Below are 12,046 nucleotides of genomic sequence, written 5' to 3' on the forward strand. Positions count from 1 at the left end.
CCCAGCCGGTGGCGGCGCCGCGCTGCCTCCGCCCGGCCGCGGCCAGCCCGCCGCGCCGCGCCGCACAAAGAGCCGAGGCCCGGTCTGCCTTTAAAGGCGGCAGCCTGAGACTTAAGGTGTCCCCGCGTGCCGGCCTCCGCGCTCCAGCTGCCTCCTGGACGCGTGCTGCATGGAGAGCGCCCGGCCCCCGCGCGCCGGGCCCGGAGTCCACCCCTTTGTTTATATCCTGGGCTTAGGGGCTTGCGGGTAGGGAGGTAGGTACGGGGCTGCGGCTGCACCCTCTCCCGTCCCCGCTTACCGTGCTCCCCGAGCTGGCGCACTCGGTTAAAAAAAAAAAAAAAATTAAGGTGGCCGAGAAGGAAAGGGTTAACCGTTGTCTTTAAATATTCATATCATTGTTTTAAAGGTGTAAACATGCGGCTTCTGGGTTGGAGCGGACTACCTGTTATTATGCAAATGTACTCCCCCCCCATTAATTACGATTTCCCTAAGCACTCCCCCCCCATTTTCGCTCATCCACCCTTCAAAAACTGTAAGTTTTCAAGGTTCGGATGTGAGTGTGGGATGTGTGTCCCTCGTTCCAGTTCGAATTTTAAAACTCCTGAGTGCTTTCTGGACTTAAGGTGTTTTAAACTTTTTTCCTCTTAAAAATCTGGGAAAATATAAATTATGTTTAAAAGGAAGTTAGTCCCTCAAATTCCCCGCCTCTTTTTGGGGGGGAAGGGTAGGGTTGGAGGTAGGAAAATAACTGGATGCCTCGTGAGTTGGATTTTTTTTCCCCCTGGTAGGAGTGAGGCGATGTTAAGTGCGAGGCGTTTTGTGAGCAAAGGACTTGTTTTGTTCCAAACTCTTCCAAGTCAAAGTGCTACTGGACTTTTCCTAACTCTAAAATGGCTTCAGAATTCCCCTCTGGTATTTTGCTTTGCTCTCCTGCCACCCTCCTTTTGGACAGGTTGATTTCTTGGAATCTTGGAAGGTTTACTCCTGCACAGTTGTAGGTTTCAAACCGAAATGATTGCTCACCCCAAACATGTTTTTGTAAGGACAGTTTGGATCACTGCCTAAACTCGGGCTTTGTGAGATTTATTTCAGATATTCTGTGAGTGTGTGTGTGAGAAAGAGATTTATTTTAAATGAGTGATGTGCTTCCCAGGAGATCGGAAACTCTATAAATGGGAATTATGTTCTTAATCATAAATTTTATAGGGGAAACTAACTCTAAAACTTGGGGTGTTTGTAATTCAATGCCCAATAAAATATCAGTCTGGAGGTTTGTAAACCCTGGGAGCACATATAAGATTCTGGTTTAACCTCTGAGACTTCAGATTTAGAAGGGTTTGCCCTAGAAACTTCCAGTGGTACCAAGTACCATAAATGCCAGTGATTTAGTACAGTTTAATTTCTCATTTTAGTTCTGCAATGAAACCGTAATGAGCAGGGGCAAGCATATTTATTTTGTCGGTGTGTGTGTACTGGTTTGTTGGGCGGGATGTTTGCTTTCTAGGAAAGAGCACTGCATTAAAACATTAGAGAACTTTGCACTGCTCTCTTGGAGAAAATTAATCTTGCTGTGTTAAACAGCCATTCCACTTTTCGAGTTGTGTTCTTTAGTGAGGCTTCCTTAGTTTTGGGTCATGTTGTTCTTTTGGCCCAGAGTGAAAACAGGCTTTTCTAAAATTGAATTGAGCATCATGAAGAATTTCATCAAGTGCATTTCCATCAGCATCCTTTTCCTGCAGAGTGTCTGTCTAATGGGCATTTTATTTTTCTATGTGAGATAGCAGAAGATATTAAAAGGCTTTCCAGAGAAGTCCCTTTAGCCAGGCCTTCTAATCTCTAAACCGTAGTGCTTCTAGGTTGACAGATGAAGTGACTAGAAGTTTTCTCATAATGCTGGCCGCCAGAAGAACCTTTGGGACCTACTGCTCAAGATGGCCTTGTGTCATGTGTCAGCTGGCCCATAGTGCCTTCTTCAGGGGAGGTGTCCTGGCTGCCCCTCAGAGCCACAGTTACGGCAACACAGACGTCAGGTCTTCTTCAGTAGAAGATGTCTGTGATGGTACAGTCACTTTTTAAAAATGATTCAATCTGGCTTATGCATCACTGTAATGAACTGTTACGGCCTCCGATCACCCTATGCCTGTGGTCTGGGTGATTTCAGCTCTTCTCACGCTTACTTGTCACTGTCCTGTATTCACTTGATTCTTAGCAAGTAGTGGTGAGAATTCTTTTAATGGTGTCTTTGTGTTTTGGCGCTACCTAGGTGGATCTGTAAAGAAACCAACTGCTAGGAGAGGGAGGGGAGGAGCCCAGCTGTGAGGTGTGTGCGCCCCAGAACCATGTCTACGCGGGAGTCCTTTAACCCGGAAAGTTATGAGTTGGACAAGAGCTTCCGGCTAACCAGATTCACTGAACTGAAGGGCACTGGCTGCAAAGTGCCCCAAGATGTCCTGCAGAAATTGCTGGAATCCTTACAAGAGAACCACTTCCAAGAAGATGAGCAATTTCTGGGAGCAGTTATGCCAAGGCTTGGTATGTGAACCATTATTTCTTTTATACTTCCCCAAGTAGAGCATCTTGGCTGCGATTGTAGTCAATGAGTCAAAAGCCAAACTTCTGTCCTCCCGTGGTGCCTTTTTCAAAAAGCCAAGGAACGATAAGTATTCTATTATTGTAACTTATTTGGAGGAAGTACTTGAAAAGCATCAAGAAATGTGCTCTCGCCATTTTTAAACTATTAAGTGTGCAGTTGAGACAATTCTATTACAGTAAGAGAATTTTTTACTAAATTGAATTTTGTAGTTAGCTGAGGATTAAGCAGAAACTCCTTTATGCCTCTGTCCTAAAATTTTCCTTAAAACACTTGCATTCCCTTCTTTGCCTTAGGAAAGGTAGTGCTTACCTGTCCTTGTGCGGCGCTTAGAGGGCAGTGATGGGGTGGGGGGAGACTCCTGGGTTCCTCTGCAGTATGCACTGTTTGATGAGCTCTGCTAGGGAGGAGGTTCTAGAAGACTGGACTGTGTGGCTGACCCTAGGACGTCATTCTGGCACGGAGAGTGTGTTTTTTTTTTTTTTCTTTACTAAATTCCTGATGTTTTAGTGGTTTGCCTCTTCCCAAACACAGAGCTCAGAAAGAAATTCTAGCCTGTTGGGATATTGTTTGTTAGCTTTTATTGTCTGGTGCGTTAAGGACGTGGCATAAGACCGTGCTCACTTGGCTTTCTGAGTGTTTGGTGTGTATTCTAGGAGTTTGAATGTTTGGTAGTTACGGTGTGTGACCCGATCAGCTTTCTTACATAAGGTTTTCATTCTGTTCATTTTCACCCATTGTTTGATTGTGCAGTTCTATCTTAACAGCATTCTGTCTCACAACCCAGGATGCTCCTTTCTTCCCTGATATGTAAAGGAGCTATAAAAGCAGAGCTGCTTTGGTTGGAGGAGAGGAAACTTCACACCCCACACTCTAAGGGCCGCAGGGCTGGCTCCCAGGAGCTCAGTTCGAAAACCAGCTTCATCTAGCTGATGTCTAAGCATGGAGAAATGCCACGTGAATGGGTTGGATTAGATGTTGTCTTGTCAAGAAATAAGAATGTACTGAGAAAGCTGTCCAGTAACTCTTGTCAAGAGAAATAAGCTGCCAAATGGGCAAAACCAAATGCAATAAAAGCCTCATGGATATAGTAGTAATTCCTCTTTATAACTTCCCCCATTGACCTTATGAGCATGCCATGCACTGTTAAGCACTTTGAAAATGGGTCAGTTCATTGCTCTTGCCTCTGCCCCATGATGCGCAGGAAGGCTGGGTAACCCATCCGGTGTCACTTGGCGAGGGTCAGGACCTGGAGTCCATGTTTTCTGATTCCTCCCCGCACCATACCGTTTGTCACCCTGTTTCTAAGTCCAACACGTTTGCAGTTAGAATAGAGGCTGCAAGGTACAACCCAGCAGTGGCAAAGGGGACAGATGGGGATAGTAAGCAGAGAGGCAGAAGAAAGCTGGTAGAAGAATACTAGCGCAAAGGAGTATAGTCTCCTAGGGCTTTGGGGAAGCATTTGGAAGCCAGGAACCTTTCCCAGAAAAAGGCCCACTCATGAAATTGAGCATTCCTGGCATTCTCCAGGGGCAGAAGGACCCCAGGTTACAAGCAAATGGGTGCTGAAGGAAGCATAGTATTAAAACCTCGTCCAGAAGTGGTAACATCTAGATAGCCAAAGCTTTGCTTTGGAATCAGATCTAGATTCTTGTCCGGACACAGTCACTAAGGAGTCACTAATGTTAATATGAGCAACAGTGTACCAATCTTCAGAATGAGATAATCATACTTACTGTTTCTAAGTGTTGGAAGTACCGGAAATTATGTGTGTGTGTATATGTACCGTGTGTATCTTTACCCAGATAGACACATAATATATACACACTAGTGTGTTTATCTGTTTTTAAACTGTTTTTCTAAACGAGTGACAGATTTCCTGGATCCTAAGATGGTGACAGTTGTTAAATGTACATGTGTTGATTAGATGTATTCTCACTAAAGAAATGTTAAAATAAGTGTTTCTTGTCTGAGACATAAGAGCTATCAAGTACTGATCACTGCCGGCAAGTGGTGGTAGTATGATCATTGGGTTCTTCTGCTTGATGGATGGTTTCAGTCTTGCTGAAAACCCAGAATTCCCCACCACCCACTGGTAATTAAATATAACACTGCTTGGTCTGGTATTTGAGGCTTCCCCCCCCCGCCCCCCCTTGGTATTTTCGTCTGTTAGCACCTGCCCTCTCCCTGGACTGTCCCTCCCTCTCAACTTGATCCTCTGGTTTTTTAAGGCCAGTGGCTCATCTCAGATGTGCCCTCTCTCCCCCAGTCACTATGGACCGGTGCTGTACGAGAGAAATACCATGTGAGCCACACATGTAATTTCAAATTTCCTAGAGCATTGGGTGAAATTAATTCTAACATATTTTACTTAATCCTAAAAACCTCATTTAAACACGTAATTAATATAAAATACTGCTAATGAAATGTTGGGTTTTTTGGTAAACATGCTCAAGGGTCATCAATTAAAATGCTCTGATGATACATATAAATAGAAATTAAATCCTTCACAAGTCAAATTTATTTAATTCAAATTTGGATTAACCAGAATAGAAACTTTTTTTTAACAAAAAGATTTTATTTAGTTAGTTGAGAGAGAGACAGAGCACGAACAGAGGGAAGGGCACAGGGAGAGGGAAAAGCAGGCTCCCCACTGAGCAGGGAGCCTGAAGCGGGACTCCATCCCAGGACCGGGGGATCATGACCTGAGCAGATGCTTAACCAACTGAGCCACCCAGGCGCCCTGATGAGAAACATTTAAAGCTAACATTCAGCAGCTATGTCTGGTCTCTTTCAGGAGGCCTGTGGTTTATACATGAAAACCCCAAAGAAAACTGTATTTTGCTCTTTCCTGAAGCAAACAGTAATATCCTCAGAATGACCTGTTGGGTCAATTTAGGGAGCCTCAGTATGAGTAAAATTGTGGTTCTTGCCCTTTCCACTTAAGTGCTGAAAAGCAGTTGTCAGGTGAAGTTTCTGGGAGGTGTGTACGTATGTCGTTTAGATGAATTATTACACGTGTTCCCACCTGATGCACATGGACACTCATGACCTGGGCAGTGTGCTTCGTTGTCACACACCCCTGAGACTTGCCATCCGGACACCGCCTTGCCATCTTGTGTGGTGGAAAATCAGCCCACCTTCACAAAGTCTGTGGCTTTTTATTAAACTCGGTTTTTATTTTTGCTTTAATAATAATGGATCAAGGCCTGGGAAAATAAGGTGCCCCCGTGACGCGGCCTCTCGTGGGTATTTTGGCGTTGTGGTGCTGAGATCGTTGTACTGCAGCAATTTTACTCAAGCAGAATATGAAAGGTGCTCGTATATTCGTCTCAGTGTGATGCAGATATGATTTATTCTTGTTCCGTTTGCAATTCTGAATTACGAGGGTGCCATCCACTTGCTTCCTTTAGTATTTTATCTTGATTTTTTTCTCCACCTTCAGCTGTTGTGCTGCCAAGTTGAAATCCTCATAAGGGGGCAGGTGGGTATCCTTTCAAGAGAGGTGAGGGAAAGCACTCTGTATTCAGCGTGCTTGGTGGGAGGGCCAGTCTGAATTTGAATATGTCCCCATTACAGGTGATTTCCAAAGAAATGTTGCCTATAGTAGCTTAGTTTTGACTATTTCTAAACCGATTTCAGTAAAAGGGAATTATTTCTAATTAGACTATCCATTGTCCATATTATCTTTCTAAATGTTTAGAAACGATTTTTGATAAATTGAACTATTTCCTGCAGGCTTGATAGCATAAGTTAGTAAAGGTGACATTTACAGGTTTTCTGCAAGAGAAATAACGTGGAATTTTAAAGTTTCCTCTTAAAAAATACTTTTGGTAACCTACATACCAGATCCCCCAGATGCTGCAGTGTCTGTCCAAGCTTGATTGGAAACGATGAATACTTGTTCCGACTTTGTCCTTCTCTCTTTCCTTCCTCTCTCTCTCCCTCCCTCCCTCTCTCACTCTCACTTAAGCTTATTTATTTATTTTTAAGTAATCTGTACACCCAACGTGGAGATTGAACTCACGACCCCGAGATCAAGAGTCGCACGCTCAACTGACTGAGCCAGCCAGGCGCCCTCCCCACCTCTGTCATTTTCATTTTTGACTAAAATGGAGAAGTAATAATAACATTTATTATATGTATAAAAGATTTTACAGACTTTTTTTTTAAAAAGATTTTATTTATTTAATTGACACAGAGAGAGAGAGAGAGAGACAGCGTGAGAGGGAACACAAGTAGGGGGAGTGGGAGAAGGAGAAGCAGGCTTCCAGCTGAGCAGGGAGCCTGATGCGGGGCTTGATCCCAGACCCTAGGATCATGACCTGAGCTGAAGGCAGTCGCTTAACCAACTGAGCCACCCAGGTGCCCCAGATTTTACAGACTTTTATTGGGGAAAACAGAATAACGCCTAAAGATCTACTCGAAAAGTAACTGTAGCTAAGACAACCCAAGTTCCGTTGATGCTTTCTCATCTTTAAAGGAATTCTCTGTGGTGTCAGCAACATGACACAGTAATACAAAGGAAAAATTTCCATCGGAGGCATCATTAAAGTCTAAAAATTGTACCGTATTGAAGTTGAGTCTTCATGACTAACAAATTTTATTCTCACTTTCCATCTTAAGCCAGTTACGTTTCACGTTTATTTCACTTACGGTCTTGATAGGAAACACATTGCTTTGTTGGCAGGGCTCAGTGCTCCATAAGCATCGTGCACGAAACTGCTCCTATTCGCAACACTGATGGTATAAAATGAAATGGCTTTTCCTTTTGGTTTTTGGACGCTGATGACTTTCGTCTTTGCAGGCATTGGAATGGATACTTGCGTCATTCCTTTGAGGCATGGCGGTCTCTCTCTGGTTCAAACCACAGATTACATCTATCCTATCGTCGATGACCCTTACATGATGGTGAGTTTGACCTGGGTGTGTGTTTACATCTGGAACTGCTTGTTGGTTGGGTTTGGGGCTGGGGACTTGGCTTTCCTGACACGCCAGTTGTCACCATCCCTCCGCCGCTGCCCTGCCTTTTGCCCTTGCTCACGCTCAGTCCCGGGCAGAAGGCAGTGGGGGCAGGCGCGGGGAGCCCCTCTGCCGCTCTTGTACCTGCGGGTGTGTCTGGGCGCAAACACCTGTTGTGTCCTCAGCACATCTGTTGACGGACGTGCTTAGAGTTTTCTTCTTGCCTTCTCTCTCTGACGTTTGTAAACTCCGCATTCCTGTGTTTGAGGCTATGAGGTGTTACCACACTTGGTAGCAGGACTGATTCAAGGTGTTTCCTTCCAGAAATAAACAGCATCTCACCACAGTTAAGCTACTTGACTGTCGATTCCGACTCTGGTCACTAGGCACCTCAGTGTGTCATGTGTCACCATGTAGAATGCGTATCTGATCTGCAGCGTTAAGTTCCTGGCTACTGATCACGGCCCTGCCTAGATCTACTTCCAAATTGCCCAGTGCATGGCTACGCCAACAACCTCCTGGTCTGCCTGACTTTAACCCCCTACCCTACCAGACGAGGAGCCGATGAAGAAACGGGGAGCATCATGCTGTTAAGAAATGGGCCTCCCTGGGGCGCCTGGGTGGCTCAGTCGTTAAGCGTCTGCCTTCGGCTTGGGTCGTGATCCCGGGGTCCTGGGATCGAGCCCCGCATCAGGCTCTCTGCTCCGCGGGAAGCCTGCTTCTCCCTCTCCCACTCCCCCTGCTTGTGTTCCCTCTCTCACTGTCTCTCTCTCTGTCAAATAAATAAAATCTTAAAAAAAAAAAAAAAAAAAGAAATGGGCCTCCCTGTGTGCCAGGGCACTGGACTCAAGCCACATGCATAGGGACTTGGGTCCCGAGACAGCTAAGTGTGGGGAGGAGGAAGGTCACCTCTCAGGTGCCAGTGACAAGCAGATAGTTGACCAGAAACCTGTCTGGCCCCTGCACTTCTGTTCTCTCCTCTGGAGCAGTACTTCTGAGAGACCACAGGAGCCCCACCTGACCAGGTGGCAGAGGCGGCTAGGACCAGAATTCAGCCTTTAGCCAGCATCTCTCTCTCTCTCTTTTTTTTTAAGATTTTATTTATTTGACAGAGATAGAGGGAGAGAGCACAAGCCGGGGGAACAGCAGATAGAGGGAGAAGCAGGCTCCCCGCTGAACAAGCAGCCCGATGCGGGACTCCATCCCAGACCCCGGGATCAGGACCTAGCCACCCAGGTGCCTCTAGCCAGCATATCTTTTTTTTTTAAGATTTTATTTATTTATTTGTGAGAGAGAGAATGAGAGAGAGCACATGAGAGGGGGGAGGGTCAGAGGGAGAAGCAGACTCCCTGCCGAGCAGGGAGCCCGATGCGGGACTCGATCCAGGGACTCCGGGATCATGACCTGAGCCGAAGGCAGTCGCTTAACCAACTGAGCCACCCAGGCGCCCTAGCCAGCATATCTTAAAAGCATCAGAGAGGGGACAGAACGTGGCTACGGCCCCAAGTGGCAGGCACCTCCGAATTGCAAAAGCCCTGTTTCCCCTGCTATTGTCGCTTCTGAGCTCGCTGCCATTCTGCCAGGAAGTCATAAGAAAACCTCAGCGAGTACTGAGCCAGCTGCTGAAATGATCATACTTGGGAGTTTGATTATCCTCATGTCAGAAGAACAATTTGTCATTTTCTCCTTCACTGTCTAGAAATGACGACTTACATTTATTTTTTATTTATTTATTTTTTGGAGCGGGGGTTGGGGGGCAGAGGGAGAGAGAGAGAGAATCTCCAGCAGGATCCGTGCCTAGTGCGGATAGAGCCTGACATGGGGCTTGATCTCACGATGCTAAGATCACGACCTGAGCTAAAATCAAGAGTCTGATGCTCAACCACTAAGCCACCTAGGCGCCCGTTTTTTTGTTGTTGTGGTTGTGGTTGTTTTTCTTTTAAAGATTTTATTTATTTATTTGACAGAGAGAGACACAGCGAGAGAGGGAACACAAGCAGGGGGAGTGGGAGAGGGAGAAGCAGGCTTCCCGCAGAGCAGGGAAGGACCCTGGGATCATGACCTGAGCCAAAGGCAGATGCTTAATGACTGAGCCACCCAGGCACCCGCCCCTGTTTTTTTTTAAGATTTTATTTTAAGTAATCTCTACACCCAACATGGGGCTTGAACTTACAACCCCAAGATCAAGAGTCACTAGCTGCACCAACTGAGCCAGCCAGGCGCCCCCGACAACTTAGTATTTAAAAAATCTTCAGTGGATATTAAAAAAAAAAATGTATTATCATATTTCTATTGAATTAAAAAGTTCCTTACAAAATAATATAGTTTACTGGAAATGCTTTTTATATACTTTAGAAAACAGTCTGACTGCAGGCCTAGATGTTTTTTCTCTCTTCTATTTTTTGATTTCTCAAGCAAGATGTTTTTCCTGTTTATCTTCTACAGCCTTGAAAAGAAGCTACCAAAATTTCTCCCTCCCTGTGTTATAAAAACCATCTTCTCTATAACCAATAAAGTGAACATATTTTTAGAATCTGTTTAGAATACGTGGCTGTTTCCAAGTTTGCTTTAGAAGACCGTTGTTTTCCAACTTTTTCATTCCATAAGCTCTCCTCCCAGACCCATCAGCTCCAACCTTGCTCGGCTCAGCATCTACTCCCAACCCCGGTTCCCCCATCTAAATACATTGTAGGCTTCTCCCGATATTCAGAATGGGAAAGAACACAGAAATTCTGTGTTCTGCACAAGAAAGAAGAGGTGGTCACAGGAATGTCTGAGAAACAGTGAAAGAATGGCCTCGTGGTTGTGTGATGCAGTAAAGGACACAGAAAGCGGGGACCATGTCCCTGGAAAGTCCCCGAGTTGTCCTGGGAGGCGCTCCGTAGGCACACATGGAAAGTCCCCCAGTTGTCCTCTCTCACGCCTCCCCTCTCTTCCAGGGCAGGATAGCATGTGCCAACGTCCTCAGTGACCTCTATGCCATGGGGGTCACGGAATGCGACAATATGCTGATGCTCCTCGGAATCAGTAATAAAATGACCGACAGGGTAAGTAGTCTGCTGTCTTGCTGGCGTCACTTGACTGGTTAGCCCTTTGTCCCCGCCGTGCGTAACGGGGCGCCCAGGCTGCACAGCTCTCCTCTTCTGTCGGGCTCCCCATTTATTTTTTGGCAGCTACCTGCGAATTAAACTAGAGACTCTGACCTGTTCTCGTTCTCATTTCCACCACCTGCTTCCCTTTCTCTCTTTCAGGTAGACCGAAGCCAAGGCAGGCATGTTTGTTTGCTTTACTAGAGTTGAGGCCTCAGTCCTACCAGCTTCGCGCCAGGCCTGTGGCCTGGGCCTAGCCTTACAGACCCCGGGCACACGCCACTGCTGTCTGGGGTGACGCAGCTGGGGGGTGACGTGGCGGGGTGCCCCATGCAGTCACATGCTCACACAGCCGTGTCCGTGGTCTTGCCGCCAGCCCCTGTCCTTTGACTCAGGGATGATTTCCATTAGATTCTTTTTGAAAGGTACCTGTTTTTGTGCCCCAGAAAGAGGTTTGCTGTGCCTCGTAGAAATTAGCTGGTCATGGCTTCCACACAGCGTCTGGAGGAGGGCACTGGAATTCTTAAGGACCCCTGAAAGAGCTGGCCCTCAGATGGAGGGCAGACCTGTGGAGCCAGTCAAATTCCAGTTTTTAATTCTGTGTTGTCTGGGCTCCGTTCACATTGTAACCTAGAGCACCTTCCGACTCCTGATAAAATGGCTGCAATGTCAGCCCTTGGCCTCCTTCTTCCTCTGATCCCCGACCCTGGCTGTAAACCGCAGGAGGCCCTCTAGGGTTTTATGATCTTCTTTATAACACTAAGTGTAGATTCTCTTTTCTGGGTTCTGAACTGAATTTTATGTGACTCTTCATTTGTGTTCTTTTCAACCCTAGGAAAGGGACAAAGTGATGCCCCTAATTATACAGGGTTTTAAGGACGCAGCAGAGGAGGCAGGGACGTCTGTGACTGGTGGCCAGACGGTGTTAAACCCCTGGATTGTTCTGGGAGGAGTGGCCACGACTGTCTGCCAGCCCAATGAATTCATCATGTAAGTGGATTTTGTTTCCCATCACCTGGCCTGGTTCTCCCTTTCTTTTTCATTTTTTAGTGAAGATGTATTGAAATATGAATTCGCATCCCATTGGTGGTGTTGCACAGAGTTATGTAGCCATCCCCAGAGACGATTGTAGAACATTCCGTCACCCCAGCTGGAAACCCATCCCCCTCACTGTCACTCCACGTTCCCCCGGCTCCCATTCTGCCTTTCACTGCACACAATATTAGCATGATATTTTTAAGGTTCATCATTTTGTGGCACATAGCAGTACTTTACTCCTAATTTTTTTTAATTTTGGGGGTTTTTTTTATTGAAGTACAATTCATGTAACAAAATTTCACATCATATTAAATTCAACTTGTTAAGAAATAATTATCTATTTATTAGAGCAGAGGGAGAGGCAGAG

The 12,046-nt window shown here is 45.9% G+C and overlaps 1 protein-coding gene across 5 annotated transcripts in view; it reads left to right on the forward strand.

Moving 5' to 3' along the window:
• Window positions 1-12,046, forward strand: part of SEPHS1 (selenophosphate synthetase 1) — a 31,044-nt gene that overhangs the window by 1,045 nt on the left and 17,953 nt on the right. For 2 of the 5 annotated variants that reach the window (XM_021696664.2, XM_021696665.2), the window contains exons 1-5: window positions 1,368-2,059; window positions 2,264-2,532; window positions 7,398-7,501; window positions 10,492-10,599; window positions 11,477-11,631. In XM_021696664.2, the coding sequence (XP_021552339.1) occupies window positions 2,340-2,532; window positions 7,398-7,501; window positions 10,492-10,599; window positions 11,477-11,631 (560 nt within the window). In that variant the 5' untranslated portion in view covers window positions 1,368-2,059; window positions 2,264-2,339. Of the gene's footprint in view, window positions 1-225; window positions 255-1,367; window positions 2,060-2,263; window positions 2,533-7,397; window positions 7,502-10,491; window positions 10,600-11,476; window positions 11,632-12,046 lie in introns of those variants that run through there. The other 3 variants (XM_021696661.2, XM_021696663.2, XM_021696662.2) reach the window with 3 other exon arrangements.

Source organism: Neomonachus schauinslandi, chromosome 5, assembly GCF_002201575.2.
Source record: "Neomonachus schauinslandi chromosome 5, ASM220157v2, whole genome shotgun sequence".
Taxonomy (NCBI): Eukaryota; Metazoa; Chordata; class Mammalia; order Carnivora; family Phocidae; genus Neomonachus; species Neomonachus schauinslandi.